Consider the following 19,734-nt stretch of genomic DNA (forward strand, 5'->3'; position numbering starts at 1 on the left):
GTCAATTATTTCATGTTACAAAACAAAGTTGCACACCGAAGCAAAATCCCAGCCTCAACCTCTTCACGTTCTCCTATATAATCCCCACTGCCTGGAATTCACCATCCCCTTTACTTTTAGCTTCGGTTACAATTCTCTGCATGCAGAAGAAAAAAGTATATATATAGGGTTTACATATACAGGTCAGTTTCTTGTTTAGCTTTTCAGAATGCCCACAATTTTTTACATTATATGTTAATGTTATTATGATTAATGTTTGATTCATAAATATCTTGTGAACTTCGAAGGTTTTCGCTGAACAAGAAACGAAGTTCTGTGAGTTTCTGAGATGTTAGCATTGTTCTTTGTTGTTTTTTTTCTCTTTTAATTTGGGTATCTTCTTGTCTGAAGTTTCTTGTTTTTGTTCATTCGTTTGTCCAATTTCTTGAATTTGTGTTGAATTGTGTCTTAAAATCAATTAGTCTACTGCAGATGCTGATCGGATTATTCTGATTATGTCTGTTTATTCCATATGTAGACACATACTGAAAATATAATATTTGTTTGACTAATATTTTGAAATACGCATCTGCTCTTTGTTTCCTATATGTTTGAAGTTCATTCCGGAAAAAAATTAAGAAGGGTGATAAATTAAAAATATATATTTTTAATCAAGACCATATTTCAGCGATCCAAGTTTTTTATTTGAATATGAATCTAGAAAATTTCTTTCTGTTTTAATCAAGTTTAAACAAGATATATATGATCTTGTTCAAATGAAGATTTAAGGTTGTGTCTGTTTGATGTACTTAAAGTCGTTTGTGTTTGAGTTCCTTCATTTTTTGTTTTTGCGTGCGAGTGTGTGTTTAGATTTAGAATTGCAAATGGAGAAAATAAAAAGAGAGAAAAGAAAGTAATGAAATAATGCATGTGAAGAAATTAAAGGTGTAGATTATGTTTGTTTTAGGATTTTGTTGAAAAATTTAGGAGAAGATAATAAAGCAGGGAAATAAAGGAATGAAATCCAGTTTTTGGTAAAGAAAATTTAATACCGATGTATTTTTACATGTTTCTTCAACATGAATATAATTTCAAAGACTAATTTAAGACACCCACATCCTCAATCTGTGGACGAATCCATTTCTTTGCAGACGAAGAACAGCTCTAGCATCAGAAATTTGAACTTATATATCTTCTTTTCGAGATCACATGGAGTCGAGCGGTCTACCAATCCCAATCGGCGGATCCGAGCCCCTATCAGCAGTACTTCTGCAGCTAAGCTCCGAAGGCTTGAAACTAGCAAGTGTTCCTGTGTCGAAGCATGCGAGGAACGCTTCATTCCCCCACCCTAGCCCGCAGCACGCGACAGGAGCGCCGATTGGATCGTCAAGCAATATATATACAAGAGGAGGAGTTCTTGAAAATGGGAAACGAATCGCTGACTTTTACTCTCCTGAGCTGATGCAAAATCAAGGAAACACCGGTTTATCTCCCCTTGTTCATGAAATTCAGATTCAAGATTCGTGGAAACACTCGATGTTTAGCGAGAAATATCAATCTCTAGCAGTTCTGGATGGAGGGATACCAGGACAATCATCTGTTCCAAACATGCTAGAAGTGAGGGATCAGTCTATCTGGGATCAGCAGAAAACAAAGGATTGTGGATTGATCATGTTCAATTCCCCGAGGACCGCAACTACGACAAGCGGCCTAAACGGCCCCAAGAAGTTTTCGAGGTTGTTGACGAATTCCAGTACTTTTCCACAAAATCTTGGCCAGAACCAGGGATATATTAATGCTGAAGCTAAGCCTCTACATGCACCTACATTATCTTCAGTCTCTCCAATGACTACTTGGGCTCAGATAAATCTGGTTCGACAGATCGAAAAAAACGGAACTGATTATGAAAAACAGATCATGATTGAAAAACAAGATGTCCCACCTGAGAAATGTGGATCCAATTCAGATTATAAACCTGGAAGTGGTGGCGAACGTGTGAATGAATTCGTATCGGAGCTGCGAAACAGACCCAAAGTATATGCTGTTTTTATGATTGAGTTTGAAAAGAATGCAAGACTAGCACTTGCACATTTAACCAGCGTAAATCTTTTGTACATGCAGGACAACAATATCAAGTTTTGGAAGAAACTTGTCGCTGATTTCTTTGCTCCCCATGCTAAGAAAAGATGGTGTGTCTCTCTTTACAAAAAAGATAAGCAGATAGAGACTCTTTTCTCCAAGGTTTGCTGCTTTCCTTTTCACTCACTGATTATAAAAAATTTAACCTTTTGGATTATAAAAAATCGAGGCTCATATAACTAGAAAAGTTTGTAATTTTTGTTTTTTTTAGTCAAAATTAATTTTTTGTTTTTTATTTTTGTTTTGGTACAATTTTACAGAAATACTGACATCTTATGACGTCGACAGTTACTGACTTATTCAACATCACATCACTAATACCACAAGAAAAAATGATTGAAATTGCAAAAAAAAAAATTGATATATGAAATTAAAACTTAGTTTTCATCGTATTATTTATCAAATTACGAAAAAGCAAACAAATAAAGCAAATATTGCAATTTTTCCCAAGTAATTGTTGCTAACTTATCTAGGTTCTTGCATTCATTAATTGTTGCAGGCAGTTTGGCAATGTGACTTGTGTAATGAGAAGGCAGGCTGTGGATTCGGTATGTTTTTAAATTCATATTGATCTCTAGTATTATGTTGTATATACTCTATTTATAGTATTATTTTTTCAATTTATTTAATAATTGAGATTTAAAAAAAAACACGATCACTCCGAAACTTCTTCTATCTCGAGTCTTAATTATCATTATTTTAATATCATAACAAGGAAGAAAAAGTTATAAATAAATTGAAATTTACAAAATTATATTTATGTACATGCAACGCAACGCATACGTCGAATGAGCAATAATAATAATAACAATAATAAGAATAAGATTTAAGAAAAGTTGATATTTGAGCTATATATATTTTTAGTTATTTAAAATCTATTTATAAATAAATAAATTAGACATGTTTCATTTATAGAAATCAGTGGAGAGCCTCTGCCAAGGCTATACAAAATCAAGTACGATACTGGTTTGCTAGAAGAGCATCTTCGAATCGATGCACCCAGCGAGCATCGAGATGAATCTGGTCAGATTTACGTCCGCTATTCTGAGGCAGTTGAGGAGACGGAATATGAGCAAGTGCGAATCGTTCGATACGGTCAGCTTCGCGTTGTTTTCTCTCCGGACCTCAAGGTTTGAGTTTTCAGTTCTGCTCTTGATTTTTTTTTTAGTGGGAGTTAAGTTTCCTGTGTTTTAATTTGTTGCGATTGGGTCTGGTAGGTTTGTTCTTGGGATTTTTGTTCCCGGAATCATGAAGAGTTTATACGCCGCAACTCCATAACTTCTCAGGTAAATTTTCGCTTTTCCAGTTGATTCAATGTTGTAGGGGACGTCTTTCAAGATTTAGAGATTAGATTTTAGAAAGTTTGACAATTTTTAAAAAAATTCATTAGCTTATCACATGCTATCATGGGACAAAATGTTGTTAAATTTTGGAGTTCGTATGTCGGAACACGAGTAGCCACATTGTCTTAATGGTATTACTATATTTACTTTGAATTATAAGCTCGAAATAGAAATACAGTGGTCATTGGTGGAATTATGTCATTACGTGTTGATGTGCATTTGGTTCATGTTTATCAGTCTTTCTCAGAAAATATTTTGCATGTATTCCTTGAGTTGATTATCAAAATAATTTGGATGAACTGTGATTTATATTGCGGGTAATTATCATAGCAAGCTTATTTTCTCGAAACCATTATTGGATGACTTAGAAATTAACGGTCAGAGTTGGTCATTTGAAATTATTGAAGTTATTGTGGGAATAGGTGTGAGCTATAAAATTCAAAACAAATATTATCAGTTAATAAGATCCAAATGAAATCATACAAGGATTGGGGGCTCCTTGAGGGGAAATTTGATATATCATACAAGAGAGAAACGACACCTGGGTTAGCCCTCCTATCGCTAGGACCTGTAACTCTGATGGCTTTCTTAGTATGGTTGGACCACTGGCCAAGTTAGTGTGTGCCAAAACAGACTCACAGAAAAGTAGTGAGTCCTAAAGTTGATAGTCCTAAAGTAGTGAGTCCTAAACCATCCGATTTATCTATGGTTTGTTCATTATTATAAGTTGTTTCAAGTCTCTTCCGGCAACGGTTAGTCCGAGCTCAGGTCGGAGCAAGGATGGGAACGGGAGTGTGCGTATTGAGTTCAGTCAGGTCAACCCGTATTTATCATCTTAGGCATCCGACCAGATTTTTGTACTGTATTGATTATGTAACGTAACTAAGGCAGCTCTTACATGGCATTGTGTTGGCATGCCAATGTGAAACCGTACATGGTGATTTGTCATCACCTGCACGGCGCTCCATTAAACACTTTCTACTCTCCTTTGTATGACACCATGCCATCGAAAGGTTGTGTCACTTGACAAACAGCACAAAACATACCATATTTATTCCCTTAGAATATGGATATAACCTTTTGATACATACTTGCCAAACAGATTAAAGATTTTTTCAACTCTTAATATAAATCAACTATAATCCTAAAAATCATATAAATTATGTGATTGTTTTATGTGATGAATGTGGAATAGAATTCTCATACTTAAGTGTGCTTCATTTAGGTTCATCAGCTTGGAGCTGCAGCGCAAAACTACCAGCTTTCTGCTCATGATGTTTCTCTAGTTCCTTTTGGAGAGTTACGAAAAAGTTCTGACATGTAAGTTTATATCAAGTACCTTTAGCCGTATTTTCTTTTTCCTTAGATCTAGTGGTCAAATGAACGAGCTACCTATCTTTTGAGATTTGATAATAATTCATATGTGCTGATTAGAATGATGTTTGTGTTGCCTTTAATTTCTACATTTGCTAAAACACACTTGTGCTTGTACTCAGTCTAAGCATCAGTGATGCTACTTAATCATCGTTCCGTTTGAGAAGAATTTTGATTGAGCAATTATAGATAGTTATTGGCACATAATTGAAGGTCATCTGCTCATCGGAGGAAAATCATGTTGAATTGTAAAAATTACAGAAACAATATGTTGTATGGTCCTTTGATTTAAGAATGTTCCCATCAGCTGAAGATACCTGCTCAGCCAGCCAATTCTGTCACCATATTCTTGAAGCTTAGTGACGTTCTGCTTGTTCTGGTTGAAATCTTCTGCATCATAATGTCGACTTAACATCCTCAATTTTTAATCCTTGCTTCTGCCTCTCATTTTGCTACTAGGAACCCTTGATGATTTATGTGAATATTTTCTGATTTCGATTTTGTGGACTTGTGGATATGAAATCTGAATTTACTATTTGTCCTTTTGTTTCATGTTCTCTGTCATCATCTATACCGGGTTTTAATTGGTATTTTCTCCTTTTTCAGGTTTGTTTCATCTGCTTATCAAATTGTGGATGCTCTCAAAATGCCTTTTATTAGTCAAATAGGAATTGTAAAGCGATTTGTGCGATGTCTTCAGGTACTTTTAATGTCCGTTATATGGAATTGTTCTATTTTCAACCTACTTTCTCATAGCATAGGACTTTCTATATTTAGTATTTTTGTGGTTATGGACTGCACATTTTTGTAAAAGATTACCACCTGAAAAACCCCAATTGTTGTCTTCTCACAGAGTTACAAACTTTAAGAACACGAGTTCATCCTGTCGGTCAAGAACTCCATGGAATTCCTTCGAGATCTTTGCTCGACTATTATCACATTGTGATTGATACTTGATGTTCTCACATTTCAGTTATTTTGCCTTGTCGTTATTCGAAAATCATCCCGAACCTTTATTTATGTGGCTTCTATGCAGTTCAAGTATCACAAATTTCCAAAAAAAATTGCATTTTCTCCTCCTCCAACCATATGGTTGATTTCCCATAAATTTGTTGGTTAGTGTGGCCAAACGTGGTAAAAATTGAATTCCTTCATAGTTTTATACCAAATAGCTATGAAATTGCAAAGAGGGGAAACATTGATTTTTAGTTTTATTAAAATCTTTGAAAAATACATCAATTTAGGTTTAATATCAAGATTTTTTCCTTTATTAACCATTGTAGGTATTTAGTTTATTGAGCGACGATTCCTTTTCAAAACACGGTTCCTTCTTGTTTCACATTTTTCTATACAATCATTATTTTCAATTCATCTTTTCTTTACATGGAAATGCAACTTTAAATTGTATATTATATTAAAAATCCAATAAATTATATTGTCATATTTTATAGTATCCCACTATTTATTATAAAATTAAACAAGTCATCGCATTTTTACATGACGAGATGTTTGCGGAACGAAATGTCTCTTTCAGGAAACAAAGTGAGACCTTCACTAAAATACCAATTTATTCTCTGGAAACATATTTAAGAAATACGTTTTGAAACCCCATTATTTGGGGTTCTCAAGAATTTTATTGTTATCATCTGCTCAAAAGTTCAAGAAAGGTCCATGACAAGATGATATAAATTATTCGGAAACTTGTCAAAGAAAACATCATCCCTTCCCAATCATCTTCCCCTACTTTCATTCCGTATGATTCTAGATTGTCCTGTAATGCCCTGATTGCTCTCTAAAAACACGTGGAAGAGATATCACTTGTAGATGTTCACAGTTTGCACCCAACCCCTAAATTGGGTAGGTGCTACTGACGGATTAAGAGTCCAAATTCAAATCCAACATGCTTTTGCTAAAGCATACAATTTCCCATGACATGGTATTTGGGGAAAAAAACTCGAAAGTTTTTTATTTCTGAATATGAATATTCAGTTTTGTTAAACGATAATATCCTGTTAAATGAGAGTTGGTAATTTGTATGAGAAGAAGGTTGAATCATCAGCAAGGGAAAGAGAGTGATTTGCTTGAAAATGAGCTGATCGTTTCTGACAACCAAAACCTCCCATCATTCAACTTTCTATACTTGGATTCCTTTATGTAGAACAGTAAGAACCTTACCTTCTCTTCTTCAGTTGGAGTAATTCTTCTCCAAGATTCCTTGCAGTGAAGTTCTCATCAACTGAAATTTTTGAGAGGTCCATTATGCAGCAGAGATAGTTGAAAGAATTGTGACCTCTTTGAGACCCCACCTCTCCCCGTCATTTTCCCAGAACCTTAATATACTCCCATCACTGTTTTTATTTCTTGTGACTCTGGAATGTTTCTTGTAGTGCCCTAACAATTCTCTTGGGACATGGAAGAAGATATTTCTTGTCAACGTTCGGATAGCCCCCACAAAATCAGAATAGATGCTGGTGATGAATTAGATGTCCTATTTAGCATGCTTATACTGAATCATACGATTCTTTATTATAGTATATCTGTTAAAGAGACCTTATGATTATTTTTTCTTTCTAAAGGTTGTGGTATTCGATTTATAGAAAGATAATATCAAGTTAAATCCTTGTATTTGGAAGGAATTCGAGTTTTTTAAATGTGAATATGAATATGTACGAGAAGGTGGTGGAGTTATCAATAAGAGAGAGAATAACGGTGTTATGATCCCAAGTTGTGGATCGCGTTAAGAGGGTTGATGGAATTATGATGAAAATTGAGGCTCGTTTTGCTAGAAAACCTCACGATCTCGTAGATGGTTTGAGGCTCGTTAAAGACAACATTACGATCTTTTAGCACTAGGCTTTTAAGGAAATTTATGTTTAACCATTTATTTCCATGTAATCACTTATAAATACATAGAATCCTTCTCCCTATCAACTTCTAAAAGATCAAGATGAATTTCTGTAGAAGTATTAACTACTAAGATAATTTCAAATCCTAACATAAATAGATCACCCTATCTATGGAATGATCATATTATTCAAAAGAAGGTAAGATAACAAACCATATTTTTAAATAAAAAATGATAGCAAAATAAATAACTGGGCTTAGAACTTTCCATCTTCTTGTATGCCCATGACATTATTTCCTCTTTGGAGATCATGGTTGTCCTCAACCATGAGGGAAGGGTATTGAAAATTGTGTTCTACTCTTATGTATTCGCTTATCCCCAAAAACTTGGGGCAATGATTGAAAATCTTCAGGTGGGAGTTGTAGACTGCAATCAATATTTCCTTTGACCTTTTTTAAGAAAGAGAAATGAAACATGGTGTGAATTTTTTAATTTCCGGTAGTTGGAGATTCTCTGCGATTTGACCCTCACATTCAATGACCAATTCACCTTCTTGCACATTATTTATTGATTGTTGCAATCCTGTGGTGGAAATATGAGATTTTACTACTTTCGAGAAGCTCGATCGTGGCATGGGGATTGTGTACACAAAACATGCTTCCTCATCATGCCGGTGGTTACTGCTGCCCTCACCAATACTAGTCTGCATGGTTGATAGATAATTGAGCATCTTCTCTAAGTGATTAACTAGAGCTTGCTGCTTTTTTTCAGTAGCTGTCATGTCCTCCCGATACAGCTTCATGAAAGCTTCAAATTGATGTTGTAGTGCCTGGGATTTTCCCATGACAATTGGTTCTGATACCAATTTATTATGATCCCAAGTTGTGGATCAAGTTATAGGGGTTGGTGGAATTATGATGAAAATTGAGGCTCGTTTTGGGAGAGAACCTCATGATCTCGTAGATAGTTTGAGGCTAGTTGAAGAAAACTCCGCGATCTTTTAGCACTAGGCTTTTAAGAAAATTTATGCTTAACCATTTATTTCCATACAATGCACACACTTATAAATACATAGAATCTAAGGATGGCAATAGGTCAGGGCGGGGCCGGGTTTTCCATCTCCGCCCCCACCCCCGAATTCCATCCCCACCCTCGTACCGGCCTCGATCCCCGCTTTTCCTCGAACCCGAAACCACGGGAATTAAATTATCATCCCCGTTTCAAAAATATTAATGAGACAAGACAAAGGAAGGTTCGGGGATTTTCTCAAACAAAAACTTATTATTATCTCTTATAGTCTTATTATCAGTGATAATATTAATATCAATATTAATAATATTATTATTATTATTAATATTTTAAAAAACAATATTATTATTATATTATTAATACTAATAATATTATTATTTTATTATTAATATTACTTTCGGGACGGATTCGGGGATGTGGATAGTAATCTCATATCCGCCTCGAACCCGAAAAAATCGGGGATTCCAGTCTCTATGTCAGCTTTTCCCCGTGTGACCCCAAACCCGTGAGGAAAATTGTCACCCCTGATAAAATCTTTCTTCCATTCAACTTCTTAAAGATCATGATAAATTTTCCTATTAACTACTAAAGAAAAACTCAAATCCTGTCATAAATAGAAGATCACCATATCTATAAAATGATCATATTATTCAAATGAAGATAAGATAAAAACAAACCATATTTCTATATAAAAGATGATAAATGAATAATTCATTGGGCTTGAACTTTCCATCTTGTAGGTCCATGACAAAGGGATTTACATGAAAATGAGCTTGTGTCTCTCCTACAGCCAGACATCTCTAATGATTCAATTTCCTACTCTTTGAGTCTTTGGCACCATTTAGAACGAAGGATAAGACTTCACATCTTTGATTTTTCTCCTATTTTGCTCAAGTTATACGATAATTTAAGTTAAAAGTAATTATATTATCCGTACAATTCAAATTATTTTCATATTGTAAATCATTTATTATCTCATCCTACAAGTCAAGTGGTGCCTTTAAATTTCTCTAAGCATGAAAATCATGACTTTACTGCCATTTCCTTGGGGGAATTCTCTTCCAAAAATGAAGGTTCGCAACACAGTAAATTTCTCAGCTGCTGAAAAATTCAGTAGAAGCCTATTATGTGGGGAGAATAATTGGGATGGATTGGATATCCACTTTTAGAAAATTCTACTCCTTCCTGATCATATTCCTAGAATCTTAATCTACCCCTTCGGCCCTTCCACACTGTTATCATGCAATGCTCTAATCGCTCTAAGGAGCGTGGAAGATTTTTTTTTTACAATATCCAGACTCAGTCCCTAAAATTTGATATGGTATTAGTGATAAATTAGATGTTCTCACATTTAACATATTTAAACTACATAATACAATGTTCTATTACAAAAGATATGGTCGAGAGACTCTAAGAAATCTCCAAGAAACCCACCCCGACCCCCTCACAATCATCTTCCCATACCCTTTATATTCCCCTATTCTCTTCTTTCGTTTCATATGATTCTGGGATGTGTCTTGTAGTGCCATAAGTGCACTTTAAGGAGACCTGGAAGATATCATTTGACAATGTCATGACAATACCCCCAAAAGAAATAGTCGCTAGCGATGAATTAGAAGCCCAAATTTAACATGTTTGGTTCAAACCATGCACTTTTCTAAGATATTGTGAAGCAACCTTAAAACAATAGAACTTTGGGAGCTTGTTTCTAATTAAGAAACCAAAAACTCAAGAAAACGGATATCTTCCTCCAAACTATTGAACCAAACCATCATTCTATGAGGTAAAGTGTTAATCAGTTTCTAAAATTCACAACTTGCTTTGTTGCCTACGAATAGTGCTTTTGGCACTTTAAGCATTGAAATTGACTTAACTTCGGCCACATGCATTTTGATCTTAGATATTAAATTTGTTTGTACTGGCAGTCTTGTTTAATTGAAGCCTTCCATCCTTAGCAAGATCTTCTCCTAGCCGCCTGCTAAGAGGTGGTTGCTCCCCTATACTATCATCTTGCATGGATCATCCTGGCTAACCATCTTCATAAACAGAATAACTGTATTACTAAAAGTGCTATGGTCCTTTAAGTGAGGAGTGAGGACTTAGGTAAACAAATTTTTTATTCATAAACAAACTTTTTATTCATATTCCAACATCTACTCGTGTATCATATAGAGCTATTTTCCTATTCACTGGACTTGCTTCCACTATTTGGAAAATCAGTTGTGGTATTATCTCGCTGATTCCCAATGTAAACTGGGAGCTGATCCAGACTCATAATGCTTCACATCGAGATGCCACCTCTTCGGCCACCGTATTACCCAATGTATGTTTGTTGTAGAGGACTATGTCAAACTATAGACTTGCTTTCTTGCATGAATATGGCATGTCTCAATCATCAGTGTGTTTTTCGACTCAGTCAGAACTTTAGGGGTTTCATTAAACCCTCACGAGTTTTAACTCTTCTAGGTGTCCGACTGTGTACCCTAATGCGTGTTTTCTAGTTAGAATACAAACTTCCCCCTCTACTGATTCTAAAATGGGTGGGGAACAGCCATTCCAGCTATATTTGAAGCAGTAGGTACTAGGTTGTTCTAGTTCCATCTTATTTGAAGCAATAGGTTGTTCTAGTTCCATCTTATGAGCTTTCCATGTTCTGTTTTCAAGTGTTCTTCACCGTTATATTTATTGCCAAAAATAGCCTGGAAAGATATGTTAGGTTTAACAGTGTACCATGACTGACTCGGGTGTTCCATTAATTGTCCTCTGTCCCAATATTTGAGACTGAACTGTGTACAATGCAACATGTCTGCTATCATAATTGGGTAGCGCATTACTTGTAACTGTCCGGATATGACTGCTAGCCACGTTAGTGGATATGAAGTCTACCTTATTGGCTGAACATGTAATTTCCAATGCTTTGCGTGGACCTGAACCCAGCCGCTTATAAAGCATTTATGAGCGTAAATTCAAGAAGACATTACTTTACCAAATGTTATTCTTCATCAAAGCATATTAGTAAATCTTATACTTATTTGTTCTAATTTTGGGTAAACCCAAATTCCTCACTTCATTATTTATATGTGATTGACTTTAGGTCACCACAGTTTTATACATCCAAGATTTATAACTTAGTTAAAAAATGGTCACATTTCAGAAAATGTTGAATAAATTTAATATTTTTTGTCTTGAAGGGTACACTGTACTGGAACATGAGTAACCACATTTTTCAAAATGTTGGTACTTCAAAGCGTTGAGGATTAATGATAGTTTTTTAACTATGCAAACGACATCAAATAATTTTTTGGATCACTTGGGATAACTTAGAGCGAAACATAACTTGTCAGATAACTGGTAGAAAAATATTAACGGTTGCCTTTAGTAAAAGATGTTTGCTCTATGTGATCGGTGTGATGTATTACTTGAGAAAATATTGTACTACGGAAAAGGGAAACCAGTATAGTCATGGCTGGCCGCAGTCCTGGCTTTTGCAGTTAGGAGGAAAAATACAATTGCGATAAGGAAAATTATGTTCATGCTCTTCAGAATAAACTGAAAAACTATATCGCTGTCACCGAAAGTGTGTATATGATTATCAGTTCATTAACTGATGTTTTCTGTCCCTGAATGACAGATATCAGAGGTGCTCAATTTAATGAATGATTTGATTCATTACAGCCGAGAAAGTGGGATTAGGCCAACGGGTAAGTTAGTGTTTATCAGTTCACAATATTATGTTTGCTTTACTCAATACTATTATCATTCAGTGAGTATGTAATTTATCATATACCGAGACAAGATACATGCAGTAGATATGGAATACTGAATTAATAATGTGACAATATCACGCTTGACTTTATCTCAATAGTACCGATTATATTAGTTTATCTAATGTATGCTATGTTTTTTCATGATGCTATTTCCATGTATTACTCAAGCTTCTTATTTCCGTTTTGGTTTTGGAAAATCATGTTATCATATTGCTTAGGAAAATGGATCTGTTTAGTAGGCATGTCACCGGACCGAGTCGGACCGATTAAGTTGGTTCCATCGTGTAAAGTGAGGGAATTGGACCAATCCGATAGTATAACGGATTTGAGTTGTTCCATATTGACTGGATTGGGTGTATAACCCACTCCAAAATTGGGTCAAGATGAAATATATTGAACCGATTTTGATTGAAATAGAATAATTTTTTAATTAACACTCTTAAATGTAATATTCTTGTCTCTTATTGGTTGAAAATGAAAGTTTAAAGTTGGTTATGATAGCTTACAATGAACGTTTACTACAATTTGATTTAATCATTTTCATAAAGCGATTACGAATACGGAGTAGTTGCTGCGTGGCTTATTGTGATGTCGCGCTTTTGCGGCGGGCTCGGGCCCATGACGTGCCGCTAAATTTATTTTCTTATCAATAGTCATTTTAAGCAAATATAAAGGAGCACGGGATTAGTAAAATATGATGTGGAACAACTTGTCAAACCTCAAGTTTTTTAACTTGATCCAATATATTGTCATTTTAAATTCAGTAATTAAACTTGAAGCTTTTATTTGTTTTTAAATCATGAAATATTGATTAATCATATTTTTCCATGTCTAGATAATGTGTTATAGTAAACTATTTTATAATATCATTATAGCGGAAGAATAACTTAATTACACAAATAGGTTCGAGGCTGGATTGGATTCAGTTTTTGACCGTTTTGGATCTGGTTCCGGATCAAATTTCTAAAAAAAATCTGATTCATTTAGAATATCGGATTTTGTTGGACTTAAACTGGATCAGTTTTGGATCAATGCGATCCATTAACCATCTTGACGTTTTAGGCATGTAGCGAACATTTTATTCCACTGGCCTAACCCATAAGATGACATCTGAGTAATGACATGTTGTTAGGAATAGTAGTTCTACTAATGTAGGAGAAGTCAAAAAAGAATACATGACACTTTTCTAACTATACTGGAAGGAATCGATTACCATCTTTTCAAGTTTTGCTGTCTTCCACATTGATAAGTGAAAGATCTGGTGGGAAATGCCCACCCCAGAAGGTCTACATGTAAAGTAACTCTTTTAATAATCACAGTATATTTCCTTTAAAAATTTCCTCTTGTCCTACTGATTTCATAGAATTTCTACCTTTCTTGCCCAATATTGGAAAAAATACATTATTGTAGATGTGATTAAACATTACAGCCATCTGCTCACTCGTGTTATGATCTATCAGAATGTATGGCTAAGTTTCTACAATGTGGCTCTGGCATATCACAATCTGGGCGAAATTCAGATCAGCGAGCTGGGCTGCAGCATTCACCTCCTGAAACTTCCTTGCCACCTCAGTTTTCCTCTCTTGTCATTTCTGGAACTGGGACTGGCTTCTGCCGCAATGGATTTGGTAGCACTGGTGTTTATACTTCTATGGGATCAAATGGCCAGAAACGGCAGCGTAATGATTCAAACAGTCAGACCCCAGTAGAGATGACATCTCTTGGATTCTCAGCCATTGCCGACAGACAATTGAACTTCCCTGCACTTGCTGCATCAACTCCATTATTAAGCAGTCATCCTCTAGGGTCTCAATCTTTTCATGGGAAATTAAGGGAAGATTCAACTGTCAGAAAAAGACACTTGGAACCCCAAATCTCACCGCTATTGCAGCAAGATCATCGCCCAAACTTAGCTGATCCTATTAATTCCCCAAGCACTGCTAATAAAATCATTCAAAGGGTCCTGGCAGCTCAATCTTACAATGGTGCTGAAAATGTGAATGGGATTATGCATGCAAATGGTGACAAAAGCAATTATGGCAATTCAGCTGCATCAGATCGGGTTGTGGATATGGATTTTGAGAAGTACGAGGTAAAAAACAGTGAGATTTGTTTTTCTGCTCCAAATAATGAAATGAATCCGAGCAATTTTATGGACATGGACGTATTCCCTCACAATGCCGAAGGCAAGTACCTATCGCCAGAATTTGATGATCTCCTCCTTGAAGAATTCGTGGACTTTGATGGCCTATTTGAACTCCTAAAATAATTTTTTTGTCAAGGATGTGCTTTGTTACTTCTAAATTGATCATCTTTTGCTCTTTGAAACAAAATGTTATAAACATAGCTCATAAATTCTCTGTATTTCTCTTGAATCCTCTTGGGAAGTATACTTCTAAATGAAAACATCTTATCTTGACTATAAGTTTTTGGGTTTTCTTCATTCTTTTTTGTGTGTTTTTGTGCCTGTTGTGTGCATCTTTTTAAGGTTTTCAAGTTATGATCATGGTTACGACGACATCATTGTTGTATAAATGTGATTCATAACATGAATCGTATCTAGGATTTTCGTAGAATCTATTGCTTCAGTATGAGATGAGTTTTTTTCCTGAGCATATGTCACAATTATTGATACATGTAACATTGTCTTATCTTTATATCAAATTTTAATATAAAGTATGTTTAGCATGCATATCTTTTCATTTTGATAGCTTATTTGACAAATTATTTTGATCTCCGATAAGAACAATTCCTTTAAAACTAAAATCAGGTCTGCAGTATTAATTCTTCATCGGTCTCTTTGCTAATCATACTTCTGTTATGGCAAAACCTGAACCCAAAGTTAAGAAGGAAAGGCAGAGTAGGCTAAATATAAATTTGTACATGTAAATTCTGAAGTAGAGTTTCTGAACCAGAAAGAGAATTTTTTTATGGCGAAATTAGTATTAATTTGACCAAATAAAACTTATACATTTTATATTTTTTTATTGAAGCCAAGACTTTTATTAATTTGGATGATTATGCTGTAAATGTGGATCGTACTCCTTGTATCTATCTATCTACCATGCTCGGACCTTGAGATATATTTCAGATTTGTGTGAATTTGTTAATTATATAGTGACACTCGGAGGAGAGCTACGAATTATGCATGGAACCGCAGGAAAATTCCCATATGAAAATTAGATTATTAACAGATTGAGGAGTTATGGCTTGAAGAAATTTAGGTCGTAAATGTCAAGTGTTTTGTATCGGCTGGATTAAGTCTTTGAGAGTTGTATATATGAACTTAGACGATGCTTCTCCCTTGAGCTAGTTTTTGTGTTTGAGTTACATCAAAGTCTCAGTCTTTAAATAGTATCGGAGCTCAAGTCAGTAGTTATGAGTTGGACTGTCATATTGGTGACGTGCTAATGTAATGTCTTGTAAATTTCACGATCCACTTTTTCATTCTTGGGCATGTGGATGTGTGTTAAGTGTTCCATATTGGCTGAATTAAATCTTTAGGAGTTGTGAATATGAACTTGGACAATCATCCATATTGAACTAGTTTTTGGGGTTCAGTTAGGCTCAAGTCTCAATCTTAATCTGGTATCAGAGCCCATGCCTACCGTTATGTTTGGGCTATCATATGTTTCACTCGATAATGTCTTGTAAACTTCATGTTCCAGTTGTTTGTTCTTGAACGTGTGCGGAGTGTGTTAGATGTCTCACATCGACTAAATTAAGTCTTTGAGTGTTGTATATATGGACTTGAACAATCCTTCTTTTTTTAACTAACTTTTTGAGATCGAGTTAGATACAAACCTCAATATTGATCACATGGTATCAGAACTCATTTATATCGGTAATTGATTTTAAATTTGTTATCATTCAAGTAAAGATTTGCATGCATGCAATACATGTTGAGGACTGTGTGTCTAATTCTCCCAATATTATTTTTCTTATCTTTTCTTAATATAAAGAATAGCTTAAACTACGTGTCCAATTTATATATGCTAGCCCTGATCACGCACACGAGTTGTGAGTGAAGTAAATGTATATGTAATAATTATATATTTTGATATTTTTAAACATTAATATGAAACAAATTTTTTTTATGTGATAGGAAGAAATTAAAATTAATTTTAAAGATGTTGAATTATTTAAAATATAATTTGAAAAACAATCATCTATCTTTTTCCTTAAAATAGGATTGGAAGTTTTAGGGGAAAAAAAGGGTTGCAAGCTAGAGGATAATGATTTTTTATTTTGGAACATTATAGTTGATATCAGAGTCGACCTCTCCTAGTACGGTGTGGTTCGGGGACGAATCAAGCGGAAGCTGGTGGGCATGTGAAGCCCGGTCCAAAGAGGGCGATGAGTGATCGTCGGTGCCATGAGATTGCACGGACAATAAGCGGCTCCTGGCAGGTTTTTAGGTGGATGGAATATTAATGAACCGATCTTACATCGAAAGAAGAGGAAATTCAAAATTGTTTAAGTATAGGACTGTACAGTTGAAGAGGGCTAAAGATTTAATTGGTACTACTCATATCAAGAAGGTGCAACTTCTTTTCGGTAGCTCATCACATAAGAACTCCAAAGTTAAGTGTGTTTGACTTGGAGCAATTTTGAGATAGGTGACCCCTGTGAAGTTTCTTAAGGTGCGTGTGAATGAGGACATAAGCGCGTTGGAAAGACTTGTCTGGGTACAGTGAGGACAGTCGTCGAATCTTGAGCGTTACAGAAAGTTTGTAGGGAAAAAAAATGATGCAAGCTATAGGGTTGATTGGTTCAATGTTTTGATTTGGATTGATTCGATTCGATTTTTGGACTTGCTTGAATTTTATTTCTTGAACCGAAACATTTAAAAAATTTACAAAAATCAATTATAAGTATATGAAATTGTAGAAAATCAAAAATAATAAAGATGAAATTAGTGGTGTAATCTGTAATCCACTCGCTCGAAAAAAATTGAATTACTCGAGATTGAGTTCAATTAGACTCAAGTAATTATTTTCGAGCTCGACTCAATAATGAATCGAGTTATTTAAGCTTGAAAAACTCGATTTCAAATTTTTTTAAGATGGTTTTTTAAATTTTTTTTATATATATATATAGACTCGACTCGTTTTCACCGCCAGATGAGATGAAATGGAAAACAGCATGAAAAGTTTGAATTTACTGCCTTAACCCCTAATACAAGTGTGGAATTACCAAATTGGCCTGCTCTTCTTCTTCCGTGTTCAATTTAGGGTTTTGCAATTGTTTTACTGCCCCCGTCCCCACTCTTCCCTGCTCTGTACTTCAATCTCGAAAACTCAAGTTCTTACAGATCGCAAAGGTGATTCAAGAAACTCCGTTTTCTTCTTAATTTTCCATTGAGTTCGGAATGTGAGTTATGGACGTGATTTTTTTTCCTTTTTTTGCTGGTTTTCGGGGTTCTTTTTCTGGGATTTTTTATGGGTATAATATTTTCAGCATGTGTTCGTGGAATTATTGTGGCTTTGGTATTAATCTTTTCTTGATTCTTGATTTTGTGCGAATACGTAGCGTTTTATTGAATTGTGCGACTTTGAATCTGTACTTCTATGGGCTTGTTCTTCATGTATTCGGTTTTCAGGTTTTTTAGTAAGTCCGAGCTATCTTTAGTTGGTTTAACGTTTTCCGGAAGAAACTTCTTAAACTTCATTGTACGGAACTTGAATTTGAATTTTTAGACTTGCTCGGTTAAAGTGCCATGTATATTGCTATTTTTTCTAAGATTTAAGGTTTAATCTAAATCTTACCTCTGGTATATGAGTAGAAAATCAAAATGGGCTTGCTTTTCTTTTATTTAATAGCATTGTAAAGGCAAAGTTTTAAGTGATTGTGGTTAGAATCTTGTGGAATACTGTTTTACCTTGTGTTTTTTGCGTAAATGCGAAATTAGGGGTAGAAAATAGCTCCAGTTTTCTTTTGCATTTGAATGCAGATGAATGTGGAGAAACTAATGAAGATGGCTGGTTCAGTCAGGACCGGTGGGAAGGGTACTGTGAGAAGGTATTGTCTTTTTGTTGTTTGCAATTGAGATATTTTTGGCTGCGACGAGTGATTCTGAGATTTTTATTTTTAGTGTAACATGAAGTCAGAATTTGAGTGTCTGTTACTTTCATATGTTTCTCTCCTTAATGTTATTATATAGTTACCCTCAAATGCAGGAAGAAGAAGGCTGTTCACAAGACAACCACAACAGATGACAAGAGGCTACAAAGCACCTTGAAAAGAATAGGGGTGAATGCCATACCTGGAATCGAAGAAGTCAACATTTTCAAGGAGGATGTGGTTATCCAGTTCCTTAACCCAAAAGGTACTATAAGATATTTTACCAGAATTTTCATTTTGTTCATCGAAATTTCTTCGCCTTTTACTTATTGCCATTGATTGTTTCTTTTCTTTTGTTGTTTCAGTTCAAGCTTCTGTTGCTGCAAACACTTGGGTTGTCAGTGGAACTCCCCAGACCAAGAGTATGTTTTCTTTTCTTGAATCAAATTCTTCTCTGATAGCTGTTATATCCAAATGGTGTTTTTTTCTTCCTTTAGTTTAATTTGTTATTGCCCTATGATACCTATGAATTTTCTTTATGTGGGAAGCATGTGATATGTTATTAATTGGGATGACAGTGGTTGCCCTTGTCTCCAATTCTCCTTTGTTTTTGGGCACCTAGTACTGGACATCTATTTTCCTGTATATGGTTATAGTTAGGAGGGAACCTTTTTTACTTGATCGCTATCCCTTTATGCTGTTGTTCATCATTTAAGTTTAAAATGTTGTTTCTTGATTTTTTCCAGATTTGCAAGACATTCTTCCTCAAATTATTCACCAATTAGGTAAGCTTTGTATATACATATTCTTGATATATATTACATGTAATTCGGCTGGCTCCAAGGATTTTACTCAACGATAATTAATTTCCGTACCCGCAGGTCCAGATAACTTGGAGAATTTGAAGAAATTAGCAGAACAGTTTAAAAAACAAGCTCCCACTTCTGGCACCGGAGCACCAGAAGACGATGGTGATGAGGTGCCAGATCTTGTTGAAGGTGAGACGTTTGAAGCAGCTGCAGAGGAAGGCCATACTCACGCTTCTTAGAGTTCCCTTTTTCGTTTTTTTCTTTGAAATATGTTATGTTGCTTTATTCAATACCTATTCGGACAATTGAAGATTGGTTCTTGATGCTTTTAAAAATTAGTGGCTTTATGTTTTCACAAAGTTCTCTATTCGATACTCGCTTCTTGA

General features: G+C 35.0%; 2 protein-coding genes across 2 annotated transcripts; both read left to right on the forward strand.

Annotated features, from left to right (window-relative positions):
* Nucleotides 1-144: 144 nt before the first annotated feature.
* LOC140805986 (uncharacterized) lies at nucleotides 145-15,082 on the forward strand. Its single transcript, XM_073162386.1, has 10 exons — nucleotides 145-182; nucleotides 1,131-2,013; nucleotides 2,101-2,220; nucleotides 2,618-2,666; nucleotides 3,034-3,248; nucleotides 3,336-3,404; nucleotides 4,687-4,781; nucleotides 5,442-5,535; nucleotides 12,341-12,410; nucleotides 13,937-15,082. The coding sequence occupies exons 2-10, from the start codon at nucleotides 1,189-1,191 to the stop codon at nucleotides 14,743-14,745; spliced, it is 2,346 nt and encodes a 781-aa protein (XP_073018487.1). The 5' UTR covers nucleotides 145-182; nucleotides 1,131-1,188; the 3' UTR covers nucleotides 14,746-15,082.
* Nucleotides 15,083-17,643: 2,561 nt separating this feature from the next.
* On the forward strand, nucleotides 17,644-19,734 carry LOC140805988 (nascent polypeptide-associated complex subunit beta-like). The gene is made up of 6 exons (XM_073162387.1): nucleotides 17,644-17,799; nucleotides 18,430-18,497; nucleotides 18,656-18,804; nucleotides 18,905-18,961; nucleotides 19,286-19,324; nucleotides 19,421-19,734. The coding sequence occupies exons 2-6, from the start codon at nucleotides 18,430-18,432 to the stop codon at nucleotides 19,585-19,587; spliced, it is 480 nt and encodes a 159-aa protein (XP_073018488.1). The 5' UTR covers nucleotides 17,644-17,799; the 3' UTR covers nucleotides 19,588-19,734.

The sequence above is a fragment of the Primulina eburnea genome, chromosome 11 (genome assembly GCF_022965805.1).
Source record: "Primulina eburnea isolate SZY01 chromosome 11, ASM2296580v1, whole genome shotgun sequence".
NCBI lineage: Eukaryota > Viridiplantae > Streptophyta > Magnoliopsida > Lamiales > Gesneriaceae > Primulina > Primulina eburnea.